The following is a 21,644-nucleotide window of genomic DNA, read 5'->3' on the forward strand; positions in this document are numbered from 1 at the left end:
TTGCGGAGTTAAAACTTAGATTACAAATGAACGTTATCGGTGATGCCATGGCGGATTTGATAATTTTTAACAGCTTTTAAGAGACCTTATCAGGACCGCACGCATGGGATGACTTAAGCTCGTCAATAATTTTTATCACTTCTTGTGATGTAGTTCGAATGTAATCAATTTTATGACCGACATTACAGACAGTTATCCTAGCAAGATCGGTTTCAGTTGCGTTGATTTTATCGAGAATATTTATTGCCAGTGATACCCACTGACGTGAAATAATTATTTGCAAAATTTACCATCTTTTTTGGATCTGACGTGGTAGTGTTATCAATGTACAGTGATTTAATTTCAGAAGATTTATTAATTTTGGTTTTATATTATGAAATGCTTCCCATAAATATTTTGTCGTATAGTTATTTTCGTAAATATTTTTTTTAAAGTAGTTTTCCTTAGTTGATTTGATTGTAAAACTATTATTGGCAGTGTATATATTCCTCCCAACTCGGACTTGTCGATATACAAAAATCACTGTGAGGACGTCGAGTATGTAAAAACAAAATATCCAACACACAAAATAATTGTCTGTGGTGATTACAACCTACCGAATTGTAAGTTTAATGATCCTAATTACTCGCCAATTTCTGATTGTGAAAGGGATATTCTGGATATGTGTTCTTATTTAAATCTTTCTCAATTTAATAACGTACCCAATGTTAACAATCGCATTCTCGATTTGATATTCTCAAATGAAGATAATGTAAATGTATACGAATCTCCTGAGTTCATTGTCCCTATAGATAAACACCATCCTACACTTATAATTTCTATACCCTACACTGGAAATGATAATCTTAAAATCTCAAGAATTTGTTATAATTTTAAAAACGCAGATTACAATAAAGTTAATGAGGTACTGTCTAACATTGACTGGACAAGTCTAAATGACGGTGATATTGATTACAATACTGACTATTTTTACAAGCAACTCAATAATGTAATTTCAAATAATATTCCTCTTACCCAACATAAAGAATCAACGTATCCAATATGGTTCACTAAGGAATTAATTCACTTGATAAATTGTAAAAAAGAATCTCATAAAATCTATAAAGAACATAGATCAAAAGTGTCAGGAAAGCTTGCAAAAATTTGTCTAAAAATTGTTATAAAAATTATATAATGGAAGTAGAAAATACTATAAATCATGATGTAAAACAGTTCTGGAAACACGTAAAGTCTATGAAAAAAAATGAAGTCGGGATCCCCGGAACTATGAATCATAAACAAAGGAGTTCTAGCAACATAAAAGAAATTGTTGACATGTTTTCCGATTTCTTTAAAGATGCGTTTGAACCTGACATTTCAGATGAACAAATTCCGGAATTTAATTCTGATATAAACTTGCAATTATCAAATATTAATATTAACATCACCGACATTACAAATTACCTTAAAACACTTGAACCAAAATTAAGTTCCGGGCAGGATCAAATTCCACCCATTTTGATTAAAAACTGTGCAGACAGCTTATCCATTCCGTTGTTCATATTATTTAATAAGTCTCTGTCAACGGGAATTTTCCCAAAACTTTGGAAAAAAAGTTACTTAACTCCAATATTTAAATGCGGGGATAAATCTGCAATTGAAAATTATCGTCCAATTTGTATCCAATCATCAATACCCAAGATTTTTGAAAAATTAATTCTTCTAAAGACAAACCCCAGCGTGAAATCCATCATTACAACTTGCCAACATGGTTTTGTTTCAAACAGATCAACCTTAACCAATCTATCCCTGTACGAAAATTATATAACAAATGCACTTGCTAATAGACAACAAGTCGATTCTATATATACTGATTTCAGCAAAGCGTTTGATAAGGTTTGCCATAAAATTCTTGTTAGCAAGCTGGCGAAAATTGGCATAACCGGTAACGTACTATCCTGGTTTAAGAATTATCTGTCTAATCGAGAGCTTACTGTCTGCATTAAAGGTCAACTGTCTTACACTTTTACAGCTACAAGCGGCGTGCCCCAGGGGTCACATCTAGGACCTATTCTTTTCAACATATTTATAAATGACGTTACAAATGTATTTAAACTTGTCTTTATTTTGATGTTCGCAGATGATATGAAAATTTACCGAATTATTGACAATATTAATGACTGCTTATTATTACAATCAAATCTCATTAGCTTTTGTGATTGGTGTATCCTAAATAAATTAACCCTTAATGTAAAAAAGTGTCAAGTCATGAAATTTTATAGGAAGAAAAACCCATTGATTTTCACATACTGTATGAATAATGAATTCTTAGTATCTGTACCCGAAATAAAAGACGTGGGGATAATATTTGACACCAAATTAACATTTATCTCCCACATTAACAATATAACCACTAAAGCGATGCAAATGTTGGGTTTCATATTAAGAACTTCAAAAGATTTCAAAAATTTAAAAACTTTAAAAATATTGTATTCATCCATTGTCAGAAGCCATTTAGAATTCAACTCAACCATTTGGAATCCATTTTACAATATTCATGAAAAATCTATCGAGCGAATCCAACATAAATTTTTACGAAACATAAATTATAGATTAGGTATTCCTATTGAAAACATTAACTACACCTCACTGTTGAAAGTCATGGGCCTTGCCACATTAAAAGAAAGAAGAATATGTTCCAATCTATTTTTTCTTTATGAAATTGTTAATAACATGTTTGACTCCCCTGAACTCCTTAGGTTGATCGACTTTCATGTGCCTAGTAGAACGGTTCGTCAGAAGGTACCTTACCATTGTAACATTGCAGGTACCAAAGCAGAAATAAATTCAGTAATGAACCGACTACACAGTGCAGGAAATAAATATTGCGTGAACACTAACGGTACTGAATGTCTATCAGCCTATAAACACATTATTATTAAATCTGTATGTCAAATATGAATTTGACAAACATTAAACGGGGTATGTGCGAACTATTTCTACTACTCTGCAAACTATTTTTATACTTTCCTATAATCATTACCATTGATTTGGAGGATTTTGGCAGATTCTCTATTTTTAATCTCAATTATTTGTACCTATATTTTGTTAACTCGGATATTTTTTGTATATTATTTTGTACTAGCAGTTAAAAACCCGCTCCGCGGGTTTTTTTCTGCTAGGCCCTGCGGGCGGTTCTTCGTTGGGCTTCGCCCATTTTAAGTGATATTAACAACAGTTACATTTAATAGATAGATATTAGAACATTCACAGAGAGAGGGTGAGTATATATATTGTTAAAACACCGAACAGGAAGGAGTTAATTAATAATAACATGCTAAATTTACGCATAATAAGAATGACAGTTGTTTGAATAAATGAAATTTTACGTATTTGTGATCACTTATTTCAAATGAAACACTATTATTGACTACATGTCTACAACTGATATTAACTGTTATCGTACCTAATATAATTAGCTCATAGGAGACTTGCAGGGCTTGAATATGTGTTACAACCGTCAATGTCTATAAGTTGAATCAATATCGTTTAGTTTGTCACAATTAAAGATAGTTTTAACAAAGTTGATTTAAATAATAGATTATTACATATTGATTAATTGTACCCGTGTTTATGAATAAAAGGAGGGTAATTGTGCGATGACATTAGCAGTCGGTTTAATTAAAAGGTGTTAATTTTACTGCAACTGGTGGTAATTCTTTACCTACAACTGTTACTGTATCTAATAAAGTTTAAAGCTAGATTATATATACACCTTCATCAGGAGAGTAAAAATCTATATATACAGGTAGATTATTACAATATAGCGCCCCTGAGGTGATATCTCACAAAAGCGGCGCTATGCAAATTGTCCAATAAATAAATAAATATAATGTTTACATTTTATTGTGTATACACCGAAGTCAAAAATTAAATATAGATTGCAATTGGGAAAGAAGAAGTGGAAGGAGGGGGGAGGGCTAAGAGTAGGCTGGGTTTATAATAATTAGGAATTACAATACCATTAGACGGGAAAGACCAGTTGAGTGGGAAAATATTTAAAAGAGAGTTTATAAAAAAATTCTTGTTAATTATATCTGCTTTTATATTAATATGTTTCCTCATTTCTAAAATTTCAAAATTATTTATAGTGAAGTATTTTAAGACCTGAAAAAAACAAATAGCATATAACCATAAAACAATATATTCATAAGACAAATAGCATTTAATAACGGTTATTCTAATAAATTGATAGTTGAAATACTAAATAAAAAAATTAAACACATTCTCTTCAAACGGTCTTTCTAAAGATAGAAATAAACAATGGCGTAGAATTCTGTTTGTGGATAACGATACTTCTAAAATTATATATAAACAATCCTGGTACCATTCAACTGGCGTTTTACACTAATAACAATGAAGAAATATATTCTTAATAATAAAGATAGCAAAATTCAAACAAAAAAATCAGGAGTTTAAAAACTCAATTGAGATGATTGTAATTTCTTTTAAAAAGGTAGAACCAATAGAAACTTTGAAGTCAGAACTAAAGAATATCTGAGTTTGAGTTTTGAGAATCTGAGTTTGCAAATAATCTTTTGAATAATGATCACATTTTCGATAAAAATTCAGGTCTTAAAATACTTCACTAAGGATATAAAGCATCTTAAATAAATAATTTAGAAATTTTAGAAATTAGAAAACATGCCAATATAAAATCAGATATAATTAATAAGAAAAAAATATATAAATAATAATGATAAATGCCATTATAAAGTGATAAGCTTCCAGAAGAAATCTTCTTATAAAACGCTTGTTAATGGTAAGTAGTCAAGTATTGTGAGCTGCATATTTAAATATTCGCGCCAGGCATTTGGTTCGTTTTTAAACCGCCAGAGGTGCGCTCTGTCGGCCATCTTGAAGAAACGCGTGAATTTTTATAAACGTCAAACATAATCACGTAACTGTGGAGAATTTTCATTGTAATGTAATTAATCCAATGGATTATGAACTTTCTAAAACATATTTTCTTCGATATTATCCAAAAATTATATGAGCAGAAACGATGCTTTTAAAGAAATCTCGTATTATTATGAGGCGATCCTATTTTAGTATGGAATTGTGTCTTAATATTCAAGTTACCCGAAACAGACAATTTTAATTTGACCAATCAGAGGGCCTACATCGTCCAGACGCTGGGACAATAATACTATCAGATAACATATATTTATCATATAAGATATAAGATCTGTATAATTAAAAAAATATATAAATAAATAAAGATGTACATTATTATCTGTAAAAGCCCTATGGGCGTTTAAATAAATAAATAAATAATTAAATTTTTACACACGTTTCCATACTTTTTGTAGCGAGTTTGTAATATAATGATCTCTGGGCTCTTTTTCGCCTTTTTGTGGAGTTGGTTCCTTCTGTGAATTGATTTGACAAGTCCAGGGGTGATCCATTGCGTGAGTTTTAATTTTTTATTAGATATGAGTTTGTTACTAGATACTGTGTTTAGATATATAATTATGTAACTGGGTGATGAATTCCGTCATTGCTAAATCAGTTTCCCTTTGGTCTAGTACGTTTTCCCATTTTTCTGAACTTAAGTCATCGAGTAGGTTAAGGTAGTTTATTCGAGGAATGCATTTGATTTTGGTTGCGGTGGGAGGCTAATTTTTTAGGCAGAGAGCTGTAGTGTAGTGGTCAGAAATTGTGGTGTGGAACACAAATGAGTATGTGTTTAATTTTTTTAACGTTGATGTGGTCTATACAAGATTTACTCGTCCCCTGTTCTAGAGTGGGACTGTTAATTGTCTGTATGAACCCATTTTCCGTAAGCAGACATATATATATATAATATATATATGTCTGCTTATATACATAGGTATATCCCACTACTTCTTCTTCAAAAATACTGTTGAAGTTATCCAAATGGCACGAGAGTGGAAATCATTCAAGAAAAAAGTTATTGCTGTACAAGCTGCTAGTCTCATCCTCTAAGCCGAGGAATAAAAACGCACAAGCGTGATAACGTTTAAAACAAAGATTGGAATAAATAATAAGAAACCAGATAAGTTTCAGATAAACTCAATTAAAGAAGAGTCACCTCAGAGATGAGTAAAAAAAATAACACTGATTTTCAAACTTGAAATATTAACAAAAAAAATTGTTTACTCTAAACAAATACCTCGTAAGTAAACACTTTAAATGTGGGTCTCATAAATCGGTAATGGGTTAGAGGGCCTGAAGGCCCCCCGTTATGTAATAAGAGATTCATTCATTAATTCTTCTGAAAGCTGATTTTAAAGATACTGATTTTTAATCGATATTTAAGACAGCATAGCCATACCTCTCAACGACAGAAACTTCAACGAATACCTACACCTGGAAGAAATCAACACACCTTCTGTGAAAACCATTGTGTTTACCCCTTAAGAAGATACCTTACTGTCTTACTACTGAAGATGTCTTACTGTTTGGAGAGAATTACTTTTTAACGTTTGGGGTGTACCGGACAGCAGATGGATGTACATAAATAATGAAGGAAATGAATATTTATCTGATGTCACACATTTTACAAAGCCGAATCCTTTGAGGCTTATCTCACACGATGAGTCATCTTGATAAGATTTTAAATTACCGTATACGTGTCATATTGCCATTTCAAGGATGAATTACTAGCACGACAAAACTGTGGGACCTTAGTAATATTCTCGGCCCTAATACGCATTAAAATTTCAAAATCATTCAGTTTAGAAGGATATTTTAGCTTTAAAATAAATAAAAAAAACATCTGTTCTGTTTTTCTTTTGCAAATTGTATGTGGTGCTTATTTTCGTATGAATCCATCAAATTTCCCAAAAATAATCAATCGGTTCCCTTTAGAATAACAACGGCCGAATTTAGGAATGATATATTATAACCTACTGAGTTGTCCTAACAGCAACTTAAATGTATTAAAATGACTTATTTTTGGGGTATAATGCCGTGCTTCGATACCTGCATCTTTATCAAACGTTTCAGACAGCATTACAGTTTCAATCATTGGGGAAAAGATGTGTAAAGGTTTTGGTGAAGTGTGTGTTTATGTATGTAGACGTGATGACGTGGTACCAACTCCGATCCTCTAATATCTGGTATTACAGTACAACTTAACATGGTTTTCTGCGTTTAGTTTTTGTAGCTGTCAATTACCAGATTACAAAAACTATTGAGATACACCGCGTCGTCTTTAATAATTTGAATGTGATTTATTTAATATTATTTAAAGTATGATTTTTTTTATATAGTTGAAAGAATAGAAGTGATTGAAGTATAATTAGAGATAAAATAAAGTTTTCTTACCAGAAATAATGTTGCTGAAGGTTGCCATTGTGGCTGACTGCTGGAACACGACTGAGGAGATGTTGCTTCTAACCAAATATATACCCACAGCGGGCATTAGGACTGTCAAAGTGTGGGCCGGAGCTTTTACAACTTTATGGAAATAATCAAAACATCTGAGTTATTGTTTTACTCATGTCAGCTATATTTTATGTGAATACCGAGCAAGCGTCACAGCTGCTCCAAGCTGTCTGAAGATAGTGAGTCTATGTCATCCCCAATTGGGGGGCATTGTGACGTTGAATGTTGTGGGGAGGGGAATGAGATGGGGAAGAGGAAGATAAAGGTAGGGAAGTAGTTGGATATTCAGATCTAGTCACCAAACACGACTAAAGCCATATGTACACTATAACAAATATACTATATTTTATTTTCATAATTTAACTGTGAAACAATTCAAATTATTTCAATAAAATAAAATATGGTTTGGTCAAAAACAATTTATTAATTACTATCTGATGTGTTCCTGGCGTTGCTGGGGGTTATCCTTAGGAGATAATAGGTATATACCGTTACTAGCTGATGTGTTCCTGGCGTTGCTGGGGTTTATCCTTAAGAGATAGGTATATACCGTTACTATCTGATGTGTACCCGGCATTGCTGAGGGTTATCCTTAGGAGATAATAGGTATATACCGTTACTAGCTGATGTGTTCCTGGCGTTGCTGGGGTTTATCCTTAAGAGATAGGTATATACCGTTACTATCTGATGTGTACCCGGCATTGCTGAGGGTTATCCTTAGGAGATAATAGGTATATACCGTTACTAGCTGATGTATACCCGGCGTTGCTGGGGTTTATCCTTAAGAGATAGGTATATACCGTTACTATCTGATGTGTACCCGGCATTGCTGAGGGTTATCCTTAGGAGATAATAGGTATATACCGTTACTAGCTGATGTATACCCGGCGTTGCTGGGGGTTATCCTTAGGAGATAGGTATATACCGTTACTAGCTGATGTGTACCTGGCGTTGCTGGGGGTTATCCTTAGGAGATAGGTATATACCGTTACTAGCTGATGTGTACCTGGCGTTGCTGGGGGTTATCCTTAGGAGATAGGTATATACCGTTACTAGCTGATGTGTACCTGGCGTTGCTGGGGGTTATCCTTAGGAGATAGGTATATACCGTTACTAGCTGATGTGTACCTGGCGTTGCTGGGGGTTATCCTTAGGAGATAGGTATATACCGTTACTAGCTGATGTGTACCCGGCGTTGCGGAGGGTTATCCTTAGGAGATAGGTATATACCGTTACTAGCTGATGTGTACCCGGCGTTGCTGAGGGTTATCCTTAGGAGATAGGTATATACCGTTACTAGCTGATGTGTACCTGGCGTTGCTGGGGGTTATCCTTAGGAGATAGGTATATACCGTTACTAGCTGATGTGTACCTGGCGTTGCTGGGGGTTATCCTTAGGAGATAGGTATATACCGTTACTAGCTGATGTGTACCTGGCGTTGCTGGGGGTTATCCTTAGGAGATAGGTATATACCGTTACTAGCTGATGTGTACCTGGCGTTGCTGGGGGTTATCCTTAGGAGATAGGTATATACCGTTACTAGCTGATGTGTACCTGGCGTTGCTGGGGGTTATCCTTAGGAGATAGGTATATACCGTTACTAGCTGATGTGTACTCAGCGTTGCTGGGGGTTATCGTTCGTTCAGAGGCATATACCGTTACGAACTTTACCGAACCGATTGTACTATGAAATGTAAAATATTGTACCAAAATAAAATAAATAGTATTTAATTTATTAATACTAAAAAATAATTAAATCAAGTTCTGAACATCAAAACAAATCTGTTTTTCAAACCCACAGTAAAAATGGAGCGATCGGGGCTTCTCTGTACACTACACTTCATTGGCGCCTGCTCTTAAGGCGATGGACTACGTCGTGTAGTATTTTAAATTAAGCCGCTATCACTAACAACCCTTACGTAGATGGCGATAAGGTTTAAATTCCCTCTTTACACCATCCACCTGTTTTGATTTATGCAAGAAAAAAAAATGCCCAAAAGTGCCTTTTATTTTATTTTGTGGATAAATTTTATTTAATTTTAATTTTATCAGGCATAAATATTTCATTTTTTTCCAATCATTTTATAAATAACTTAATTTGCCACATTAAACAATAAAATTTTAACCGAAAATGTGATCGTTAGTAGGAGATTTTTAACTTTAAAGCAGTTTTCATAGGCCTTATACATTATTTTTTTCTGGGCTTATAAAAAGACATATCTAAAAAATACTCAATTATTTTAAAGGCCAAGATGTATTCTACTCGCAGTATTTAATTAAAGCATCTGAAACATTTTTAGGCGACCAAATTTTCAAACCAAAAACACATGATTTTGCATTACTACGTATGGCATCGCCTTAACGCTGAGCTTCCGCACAAATCTTCAGACCTGCCATGAACTATTCGACTCTGTTTTGATAAAATCCTTCAACACTTCAAGCCACAATTTTTAGAAATGTTGAGTTTCAGTGGTTTGGTTATTTTATGATGATTAAAACATTTTCAATACTAAAAACTAAATTTATGCGTACAATTTTTCTGAGGTTATTTTCCGAATTTTGGTAGGTTAATTTTCTCAATCCTCAAATCCCTTATAAATAAAATTGCAATATTTCAAAAGTTTTAAAAACAAAATTGTTCAAATAAATTTCAAGATTTTTGATTGGTTTTTATTGTGTGGCTTGTAGGGTTTGGTTTTTCATATTATCTTCATGATTCCGTTAAATCTTATATATGTAGACCACCCCTCCCCCATATCTTTTGTATATAAACCGTAGACAAAAAATAATTTGTACCAGTCTGAAGGTGGCTTTAAAGAGCTGAAACCGGTTAAGGTCAAATACATTTCCTTACATTCCATTTCCTCATCTTCTTTCCCTACCCATTTATAGTTAATTTGTTAGTTAGTTCATCTTTTTAAGGGCATTCCCACATAATTGTGCAGATCTGTACCCTCGCATTTTAAGCAACGTTATCAATTTTTAAAATGATTGAAAAACAATTAACTGCCAAGTTATAATTTCACGGAAATTTATATGACCATGTCTTTCCAAATATAGAAATAAAAGCGAGGTTTTCAAAACTAATAAATTCGTTCAATTTCGCGGCAGTTAAAAATGTAATTTCATGTCTGCGATATTTTCATTATTAGAATTTGTGTGAAGAAAAATATTAAATTATGAAAATAATCTTTTCAAAGTAAACAAGCGATAAAGTGCCTATGTAATCAAACGGTCAGTGGCTGATTTGACCCAGTTAAAATAATAAAACAAAATTAATGCTTTAACGAGAATTATTTTTTCCACGTTTTATAAAAAGTGCTTTCACTGATATGTATATAGTAAGTTATACTTTGCGTATGGCTTACTTTTGGCGAGACTCTTTTTACTAAGAACTTCTGAAAACGTACAGTCTTGCCTGAAGAAATTTATTAATTAGGTAGCTCTTTATCCCTTGTAACAATTTTCCAACTATTCTGAAAAGCTGTGTTAACTTGGTCAGCATCCGTTTTTTTATAATATCAGGAACGTTTATAAGTAGAGCTGGAAAGTGGACCGATTCCTTTGGATAAAAAGGTGGATTTTGATCGTTTGGGATGTCTTTCTCATAAACAATTTTAAACAAATCGGGAAAGAAGTTAACAATGTACTTAATGTTATTAGTTACGTTTATATCTATCAAATATTTTACATCGATTTTCCCAATATTCCTCTTCTCTGTCTCCTTTCCCTCCCCATTTCAAGTGCGCCCTAATATCGAATTTGGCAGGCATCTCTGGTCCGGAGCCCCTAAATACCTGAAAAAACCCTTGACTCTGTGCAAAAACGGGCGGTCCGTTTGATAGATTCCTCAATCTTAGCAAACGGACTGCAATCATGTATAACCAGTGATATTTACGATTCTGAAGTATCATTTATTGGGTATTCAACTGTAAGATGCAATTCATTTAGTCGGCATACGGGAGGAGTTCTAATGATTATTAAAAATAGTATATCTTTTAAAATAATATCAAATGAAGTGTTTGATGAAAAAAATACATGGATACTGGCAGTACAAATAAGAAAAAACTTTATTAAAGGAACATACGCTGTATTATACCACTCACCAAACCAAAGCCATTCAAAATTCTTAGATTTTTTCGAAAGTTGGTGTAGTAAAAACATGAAAAATCAAGATATGTTTTATGTAACCGGTGACTTTAACATTGACATGAAAGTCAAGAATACCTACAGTAATAGACTTCAGAGTTTAGTGAATTATCTAGGAATGAAACAACTTGTGACCAAACCAACTAGGATCTCAAATACATCAGCAAGCATTATTGATTTAGTCATAACAAATCATTTTTACTTGAATGTTAATGTTATGGATACTCCAAAAATATCTGACCACGAAAATATATTAACAATATTTGAAACGACCACAAGTCCGAAGCCACAGAGAATACGAAATATAACGTATAGAAAAAAAATAACTATAATAAGGATACATTGTGTACAGCATTACAAAACAAAAAATGGATCTGCGATACCCAAGAAAATTTAGACGGAAAAGCCGATGAACTAGTAGGACATCTGAAAACAGTAGTAAATGAGCTAATGCCTTTAACTAATATTATATTAAAAGATAAAAATAAATGGTATACAAAATCCCTACATATTCTACAAAAACAAAGGGATACAGCTTATAAAGCCTGTAAAATACAATTCACTGAAGAAAGGTGGGAAACTTATAAGAAACTTAGAAACATGTACAGTACAGAAATAAAACATACCGAAAATTCGTATATCAGGCAAAAAATAATTACCTCTCAAAGTGACTCAAGAAAAATGTGGACTACACTTAAAAAAATTATAAGCGGCAAACAGAGGGAAAACATTAAGGAAGTTCGGTTTCCAGATGGAGTTGAAGATGATACACTTAAAATAGCCCAAAAATTTAACACAAATTTTGTACTTAGTGTCGAAAACATAAATAAGAGTATTCCATTAGTCGCAGATACCTCTTCTCAATCATCGGAAAAAAGAGAGAATAAAAATATTTTCAGGTTTAATAAAATTGACAATGAGTATTTAATGAAAATCATTAAAACAATGAAACCAAAATCATCGCCGGATGGAATTACTATAAGCATAATCAAAGATGCACTGCCAGCTATAGGAGACAGATTAGTTGCACTAATAAATGAATCTCTGACTAAGGGAATTTTTCCGCAGTCATGGAAAACCTCCATAATAACACCAGTGCCCAAAATAATAAATGCCTAAAATTTCGAAGACTTCAGACCAATAAATGGATTGCCTAAATATGAACAATTACTAGAATGCATTGTGAAAGAACAGATGAGTAAATTTATAGAAAAAAATAACATCCTAGTAAAAGAACAATCTGGGTTTAGAAATAAATATTCCTGTGAAACAGCAATAAATTATGTGATAAATGAATGGAAAACAGCTATGGATCAGAAGAAAATCACCATAGCAGTGTTCTTGGATTTTAGACGTGCTTTTGAAACTATAGACAGAGAAAGACTAATAATGAAATTGAAGGACATAGGAATCCGTGCTAATGAATTGCAGTGGTTTATTGATTACTTAAAAAATAGAAAACAAAAAACCAAAATTGGAGATACTATCTCTGAAGAACAAGAAATCAACATTGGAGTTCCTCAAGGATCTGTTTTGGGACCGCTCCTATTTATTTTATATATTAATGATATAGTGAAGTGCTTAAAATACTGTTCCATCAAACTTTTTGCAGATGACACACTTTTATATATTATAGCAAATAATATTGAAGATGCGTTGTCAAAAATACAAAATGAACTTAATGAATTATCTAAGTGGTTAAACATAAATAAATTGAAATTAAATGTAACTAAAAGTAAATTTATGGTATTAGGGAAAAAACTAAACGTACATACTGTCCTAAATATAGACAATCAAAATATGGAAGAAGTAAAAGAAATTAAATACATGGGAATCATAATAGATAACAAGTTAAAATTTAACACTAACTTTGAAATTTTAAATAAAAAAATGGCGAAAAAGGTTAATTTCTTTAGTAGGATAAAAGGAAAATTGGACATTAAAACAAGGATATTGGTCTACAATACCACTGTAGCATCCCATCTAAATTATTGTACAAGTGTAATATTTCTAAGTAACAAAACCCAAATTAAAAAACGGAAGTAATCCAGAACAGAGGCATGAGGTCAATACTGTGTTGTAGCAGGTACACCAGAATAAAAACCATGCAACGTCAACTCAATATTTTAAGTGTGTGGCAACGATTAGTTTATAATACCTTAGTGTTTATTTATAAGCTAAAAAATAAAATGTTACCTGACTATATGTCAAAGAATGTTAGAATTAATAGTGTAGTTCATTTATATCCTACGAGAAACTGCAACGATTTTAGGCTTCCTAAAACACACTTATCAGAAACACAAAACAATATTTATTACAAAGGTTTTAAAATGTTCAATGAACTCCCGGTAATTGTTAAGGAAGCTAAAAGTCTTGCAGTTTTTCGTGGATTATGTCTCAATGTTGTGAAATCTAAATTTTAGTATGTAAGAAGTAGATAATATTGTAGTAGTCATAGAAAATAATATATTAGGTATAAGATGTAAACTCTTATAACTAAATAAAATATACATTAAAAAAAAAAATCTTTAGAGCACAGGCGTCAGGTAGGTATGCTGTCCTTGTTCTATCGGTATTACAATGGAAGATGCTCTGAGGAACTAGCGTCATTGATCCCTTCGGCACCGGTGCGTAGTTGGGATACACGCCAAACGCGCGCCCAACATTTGTACACGGTTGACATTTGTCACATGAGAACGGGTCGCTTCTACGATTCGTTCTTAAGTTCAACAGCTCGGCTGAGGAACGAACTGCCGGCCTCTGTGTTTCCTCCCTCCTACAACATGGGACTCTTCAAGACCCATGTTCACTCCTTCCTATCCACAAAAAGACCCTCCATACAGCATCCCCAAAGATGATTCCCTGAGGGAAATTATTTTCTTTAGGGCCTCTTGTGTGGAGTTAAATAAAAAAAAATAAAAAACAACTCGCATTTTAGGGCCTCGTTGTCAAGTTTTAAAATTATTGAAAAACAGTTAATTTTAGACGAGATGAATAAACTAGAAATAAGAAATAGAAAACAATTTTTAATCTTCAATTTATTTGCGTAATCATGATTTGTTGAATAATCCAATAATAAGGACGTAACCTTCAGATATTTATTGCTTTCTGTAATCTAGTTTTTACGAGTGGTGGCGTTTTGAAAGCTGTGTTATTATAATATTTTAATTTCTTCAATAGTTGTAAAATTACTTTGTTGCGTAATTTCGATTATATTTATGATACATTATAAGTATTTAAAATAAATAAAAAAACTATTATTTGGTAATATGAGCCTCACTAGGTGCTTAACTCGTGCTGAGGCCCCCATCTTACTATTTTATGTGACAAATTGTGTAAATAAAATTGACTGAAATCTATTGAAATCTCGTTAAATTAAACGAATTTAAATTATATAATAGGAAATAAGATAAAAGAAATACATTAAAATAAAATTAAAGCAGCTATAAAAACTAATCAAGGCACGGAATCAAGGTACCGTTGCACAGCGGATATATGGAATGCCGATATACCATTTTTCTTCTTCGACTTTTTTAATTGCGCTTGTTCAAAAACAGTTCAATTTTACAGCCACAAACTCGCAAGCTCGAGGCTTTTAATGTCGTAAAACAAAAAAATATATATATATAATTGCGCATATACATATATTTACACAGTGTCCGGAAACTCGTATTACAAGCGGGAAACTGGTGAATCTAAATCACATTTAGAGTCGATTTTGTAGTATAATTTTTTTTATGTGAGCTTTCGTTTTTGAGTAAATCGAGTCAGAAGTTTATTTTTTTTAATCAAATTCTTATAAATTATTACTGAAGAACAAAGTACCTAACTAATTAAAACTATTTAAACGCAAAACAAATAAAGAAACCCGGATTTAAAGCATTATTTTGAAATCACCCTTCATTGAAAAAATGAAAAATCTCCAATCATAGAAATAAGAAGCTCAGAAGACATCACTTCCGAATAAATAATAATAACACCACATAGCAGACAACAATCAACCTTTAACATTGCTGAAGAAAACCATATACATGAAAATTATAAATGTACAAACCCAAATGAACTAAATCTACTTTTAAAAAATGTTAATTTCTCGATATTAAATATGAATATTAGAAGTTTAAGGAAACACTTCGATGAGCTCTGTATCCTTATTAATAACCTAGATTTTTCTCCAAGCGTAATTGTTTTGACTGAAACTCAAATAAAAGATGTTATTCCTTATAACTTATCAGAATATACCACAATTTCCTCTGCCTGTAAGCATACTGGTCATGATGGAGTCACTGTCTTCTTTCATAATACTCTGAAAAATGTTGCCACTGAATTTATTGAATTTAAGTCAGCCAATGCAATAAAATTAACCTTTTTTCAAAACAACTATAAATATCATGTACTAGCCATTTACAGATCCCCATGATTAAATGATTTTTTATCTGTAAAAGAACTAAAATCTTTTGTTAGAAATCTTGACAGAAACAATTTTACTTTTTCCATTTTGACAGGTGACATTAATATAAATATTAATGATAACAATATAAATGTAAATTGTCAAAATGAGTATCTAAATTGTTTATCAAGCTCTGGATATATGTCATATATTAGCTCACCAACAAGAGTAACCTTAAGTAACTCTGCATGTTTAGACCACATATTTATCAAGTCGCACAAGGCGGCCAATATTATCTCTTCAATTCTCGAAACTAATATCACAGATCATTACCCGACCTTTTATGGGCACCATTTCAAAAATACACCTTTAAACCGAAATTCCGTTATTCTAGAAAAAGTAGACATTGATTATAAAACTCTAAACTCTTTACTTGAGTCAGAAAACTGGGAAAATGTAATATCAATAGAAAATCCACATTTAGCATTAGAGAATTTCTATAATACTCTTAGAGATTATGTACCCGACTAAATGTCGTGTGCATACAGACTGAAAAAATAGGGGTTAGTTACACGACTCAAACGACTTTGTAAATGCCAATCAATTGACTTTCGTCCTGAAAAGGACGTTTCTGGAATATACACGACTTTGTGCAAAATGCAAATCAATTGAACCTCGTCCTGAAAAGGACGTTTCTGGTATATAGACGACTTTGTGCAAATGCAAATAAATGAAAGATTGCCTTTAAAAAGGCAGTTAAGTATGTCAGCTTCTTAAGCCACGTGGTGCCCGCCGGAATCTTGTCGATGCAGGATTCTTCTGTTGAAGGAGAAAGGCCAATAAAATTCTCAGAACTCGGCAGAAAGGGGCAGCGGCAGGTAGCTCGTAGATGCGAAGGTCCGAGGCGAGGGTGACCCAATGGAGAAAGAGGATTTAGAATTTAAAAATGCTGCTTTTTGTCAAAGTTGCGACTCGGCAACGGCACATAAAAAAAGGTCAGCCAAGGTCCAGCGGACCGTTTTATGGCTTCTCATTGGTCGGATTTCTATAGCCGTTGGAGCGTACCAGCCAGCCTTGGACCCCACACTTTCTAATTTGCTACCCGCCGGCCAATTGTTTATTGTTTATTTTTTTACAAGTTACATTTTTTACATTTCAAGGAATTTGACAATCTTAAAGCTAGGTACACAATGCAGAGTTCCGTGAATGTGGACAATTTCAAAATAGTTTATTAATGTTACATCCACGGATTAACATTATACGCAAACAATATTTATTTATTTCTTATAGTAGTAAATAGTAGCGAAAGATGTAAACAAAAACAATATAAAGTCATTCTTAAATTATAATGAACAAGCGTCCGATATACTCCCCCCGGTGCAGCCCTCTGCGCCAAGCTATTTGGGAGGACGTGAAGTGTTTCGACGATCTGGACAACCGGTACCCCTGGTTCGCAGTTGGACGGGCCGTGTTGTAGATGGTTCTGGAGTGGTGGATTTTGGGGCTGGCAGCAGTACGGCAATCTTAACGGCTGGCCGCACATATATCCCGGAAGCTGTTTGAATGCGGGCGGTCCTCACTTGACCATCAGCGGCGGGTTTTGCATCGATGACTCGGCCGCGCGGCCAACTATTCCGGGGTAGCGCAGGATCCATGATCACCACAAGGTCATCCTTTTTGATGGGCTCGGCTGGGTGGTGCCACTTCTGTCGGGCGCCCATAGTGGGGATGTACTCTCGGAGCCAGCGCCTCCAAAACATATCTGCAAGTTGTTGCCCGATACGCCATTGGCGGCGGAGACATACCTCTTCTTCTTTTTTGTCATACAGGGACAAATGGGGGCGCTTTCCGGCTGACCCCAGAAGGAAGTGGTTTGGTGTCAAGGGCTCTTCATCTCGTGGGTCAACAGAGACTTGAGTCAGTGGTCGGTTGTTGACAACAAACTCAGCTTCTGCCAGTGCTGTGCGCAGGGTCTCTTCCCTCGGCGCCCTTTCCTTTAAGGTAGCTTTCAAGGCCTGTTTCACCGACCGTACTAGTCTTTCCCAGGCTCCCCCCATGTGGGGACTGAGTGGCGGTATAAAACGCCACTCAATGCCTTTGGTAGCCATGGCGTCCATAATTCTAGAATCTTGTTTTAGTGAATCCAAGGCTTCCCTGATCTCAGCGTCTGCTCCATGGAAATTCGTTCCGTTGTCCGAGTACAGAACTTCGGGCTGACCTCTTCGGGCGGTCATTCTTTGCAAGGCCATAATGGCAGAGTCGGCGGTCAACGTAACAGCAAGTTCCAGGTGAATAGCGCGGGTGGAAAGGCAGGTAAAAATTGCCCCATAGCGCTTCTCCCGGTGTCTGCCAACTGTGACCTCCATTGGCCCGAAGTAGTCCAGCCCACAGTGAGTAAAGGGACGCACATGATGTAACAGGCGGTAAGATGGTAGCGCCCCCATTAATGGTGGAGAGGGCTTGCTTCTTCGTATGCGGCAAGTGGGGCAGTCGTGTGTTATTTTCCGGCTGATAGTGCGGAGCCGTAGAATGAAAAAACTGCAGCGCATCTCCGCCACTGTCTTCTCGGTGCTAGGGTGGTCTCCCTTCTCATGGTAGTGGCGTACCAGCAGCCGAGCGTACGGGTCGTTGCCATCCAATATGATGGGGGTCTTGGCCACGCTCGTGGTCTTTGTCAGGGCTCGTAATCGGGAACTCATCCGCAAGACATCATCTGGGCCGAGGAAGGGGGTCAAGGAATTAAGACGACTGCCAGCAGGTAGCGCCTTTCCATGTCGTATGGTATGCAGATCAGCTGCGAAGGCGTCTTCCTGGGATTTCTTGACCCATCTAATCTCTGCTTCTTTCAGTTCCTCTGCTCGTAATGTGCCCTCGGCGGGTTTGTGAGACCCCAATCGGCACCGCCTGACAAAACGGAGTATCCATGCTGTAGATCGAATTAGCCGGTTCCAAGATGAGAACCGTTCGATTAAGGGGAACGCCTCTCCTGTAGTGGTTATTAGGCCTACATAATGGGGCCTGACCTCCAATACGTCGTTGTCGGGTTTCTTGGTGGGAGATCGCTCCTTTGGCCACTCGCTTTCAGGTGCAGTAAGAAATGCAGGGCCGCAAAACCATCTTCCTTTTGGTGATAGATCAGGCACTTCAGAGTCACGTGTTCCGATGTCGGCGGGGTTCAACTTCGTCGGCACCCACCTCCAGTTAGGTATGCTGGTCATCTCATCTATTTCACCCAATCTGTTTGCCACGAATGCAGAGTAGGCGCGTGGATCAGTACGTAACCAGCACAGAACGGTTGAAGAGTCTGTCCAGAAGATAGTCCGGTTTATTAAAGCCTGGCTTTCTTTTAAGATGGTCTTGGCTAATCTAGCCGCCATGAGTGCGGCTTGCAACTCAAGACGGGGAATGGAGAGGGGCTTGAGTGGAGCCACTTTACACTTGCTGGCTAGGAATGTCGCGTGTAAAACTCCCTGCACGTCTTCTGTGTAGTATGCGACGGTGCAGCAAGCTTGTTCGGACGCATCGCAGAATAGGTGTAACGTGACGCTGCTCTGCTTGTGCCAGAGGGAGCGCCTCGGCACCGAAACGCTGCTCTCGTGAAGCAAGCTTAGCCAATCTCTCCATCTCTCGGCGTGCTCAAGGGTGATCAAGTCGTCCCATCCAACACTCGACCGCCACACAGCTTGTAGCAAGATCTTTGACCGTATTGTGAGGCACGCGACGAATCCAACCGGGTCGAAGATCTTCATTACGATGGAGAGAAGCTGCCTCTTGGTGGGCCGTACAGCTTCTTTGGGGCTGACTGCATTTTGAAAAGAGTAAAGGAAGCAGTCAGTGGATGGGTCCCACACTAGCCCTAGTACTCGCTCCATCTCTTTGTCCCCGCTGCTGATGTGAACTGTGGAGCTCGCCCGGTCTCCGGAAGGAATGTCAACTATGGCTTCCGGACTGTTAGAGGCCTAGTTCGTCAAGTGGAACCCTCCCTTTGCAAGAAGGGCACTCACGCTTTGTACTAGTGCGGCAGCCTCGCTAGCAGTATCTACCGCATCCAAATAGTCGTCCATATAAAATTTGGAACGAACGGCTGCCGCGGCGGCCGGGTACTCGTGTTCGTATTCCCCGGCAACCCTGTCTCGTACGTACTGGGCGCTACTCGGCGAGCATGTGGCCCCGAACATCATTGATGTCAACTGGTATGTGTCAGGTTCGCGACATGTTGGTGACTTCCACAGGTACAGTTGTGACTGCAGATCATCCCTCCTTATCTTGATGCGCAGGAACATCTCCTGAATATCGGCTGCTATGGCAATAGTCCCTTCTCTAAAGCGAAGGATGTTCCCAAGAAGAGAAGACAGCAGGTCAGGACCGGTGAGCAGCTGGTCATTTAGCGAAGTCCCTCGGCATCGACTGGCAGCATCAAAGACTATTCTAATCTTTCCGGGTTTGTTTGGATTGAGCACCGCAAAATGTGGGAGATACCACTTCCGAGGGGCAGGTGTTGATATCTCGCGATCAGAAAGTTTCCTGGCGTAACCTTTAGCTACCAGCTGACCCATTTTGTCAGTATAGGCCGCTGCTAGGCTTGCATCTGCTGCCAGCTTTCTCTCGAGGGACTGTAAACGTTTCAGGGCACAGTGGTAATTGTCGAGCAACGTGACTTCCGGGTTTCGCCATAATAGCCCGGTTTCCCACCTGCCGTTTGGTAGAGGACGGGTGGTCTTTTCCATCAGGGCTGTGGCTTTGAGTTCACTCGCATTGACTCTGGCCGCAGATGTTACTCCGAGAGAGTCGACGGCAAAGTTGGATTTCACCAACTCTCTCAGGCGGATGTCTGCGGCTGTCTCCATTTGCAGGGCCAGGGTGGTAGCTGGGCCGTCGCTGCCAGGATCGGTACCACCGTGGGCAATCCACCCTAGTGCGGTCCGCGACACTATTCGCGTGATGCCGAAATCTTCCCGCACGTCTCTTGATACTATCAAATGAGCATTGTCTTGCCCGATCAGTATCCGAGGGGTGACGCGTCTTCCTGGGACACGCTGCTCCGGTAGACTGAGGTCAGTCACTGTGTGAGCCGTAATATGATACTCATCACTGCTACCTGCACCTCTTATGGTTATTTTCACCCGGCGGGAGTGCAAGTCAGATGTGCACATTCCCTTTGCTCCATGAATTTTTAGCCCCTGGACTGGGCCGCTCGCGCCAATTTGTGCCGCAGTGTCAGCATCAATGAGGGTTACCGTGGAGCCTTCGTCAAGAAGCGCGAACACTGAAGCTTCATTTTCATACGAAGTGCTCAGTACTACTGGCACGATCTTCAGTAGTACACGGCAATCCGTACTCTGGCGTCATAGATTGACGGCACCACTCACGACGGTATTCACTGGCGTGGAAGCGGGCGCGGGGTTGTGTAGCAGCCTGTGGTGGGGGGCGCGGCAGCCTCCTACTCCACACCACACTTTAGAGGTGCACTCGCGGGTATAGTGTTTTTCTAGGCACTTGCGACACAAAGAACTCGCGCGCACTGTTTCCCAGCGGAGATCAACTGATTTCGCAAAGAATGCCGGGCACTCACGAGTTTTATGGTTCCCGCCACACTGCGCACAATTAATGTTTTCACTATTGTTTTTGTTTTTATTGTTCACTCTTGAGTTAGCGGGCACATTTGCATGAACTTGTTCGCGGCGCGGGGCACGTGCAGACCGTGCGGGGTCA

At 36.9% G+C, this 21,644-nt stretch overlaps 1 protein-coding gene across 1 annotated transcript in view; it reads right to left on the reverse strand.

The window, feature by feature from the left end:
* Positions 1 to 21,085, reverse strand: part of LOC149411040 (uncharacterized) — a 41,457-nt gene extending 20,372 nt beyond the window's left edge. Inside the window, exons 1-2 of the mRNA XM_089647625.1 lie at positions 19,937 to 21,085; positions 17,377 to 19,891 (exon numbers count right to left, since the gene is read on the reverse strand). Coding sequence (XP_089503751.1) covers positions 17,377 to 19,891; positions 19,937 to 21,085 — 3,664 coding nt within the window. The remainder of the gene's footprint in view (positions 1 to 17,376; positions 19,892 to 19,936) is intronic.
* Between the last annotated feature and the right edge of the window lie 559 nt (positions 21,086 to 21,644).

Source organism: Hesperophylax consimilis, chromosome 26 (genome assembly GCF_061612785.1).
Source record: "Hesperophylax consimilis isolate HC1 chromosome 26, BYU_Hcon_1.0, whole genome shotgun sequence".
NCBI lineage: Eukaryota > Metazoa > Arthropoda > Insecta > Trichoptera > Limnephilidae > Hesperophylax > Hesperophylax consimilis.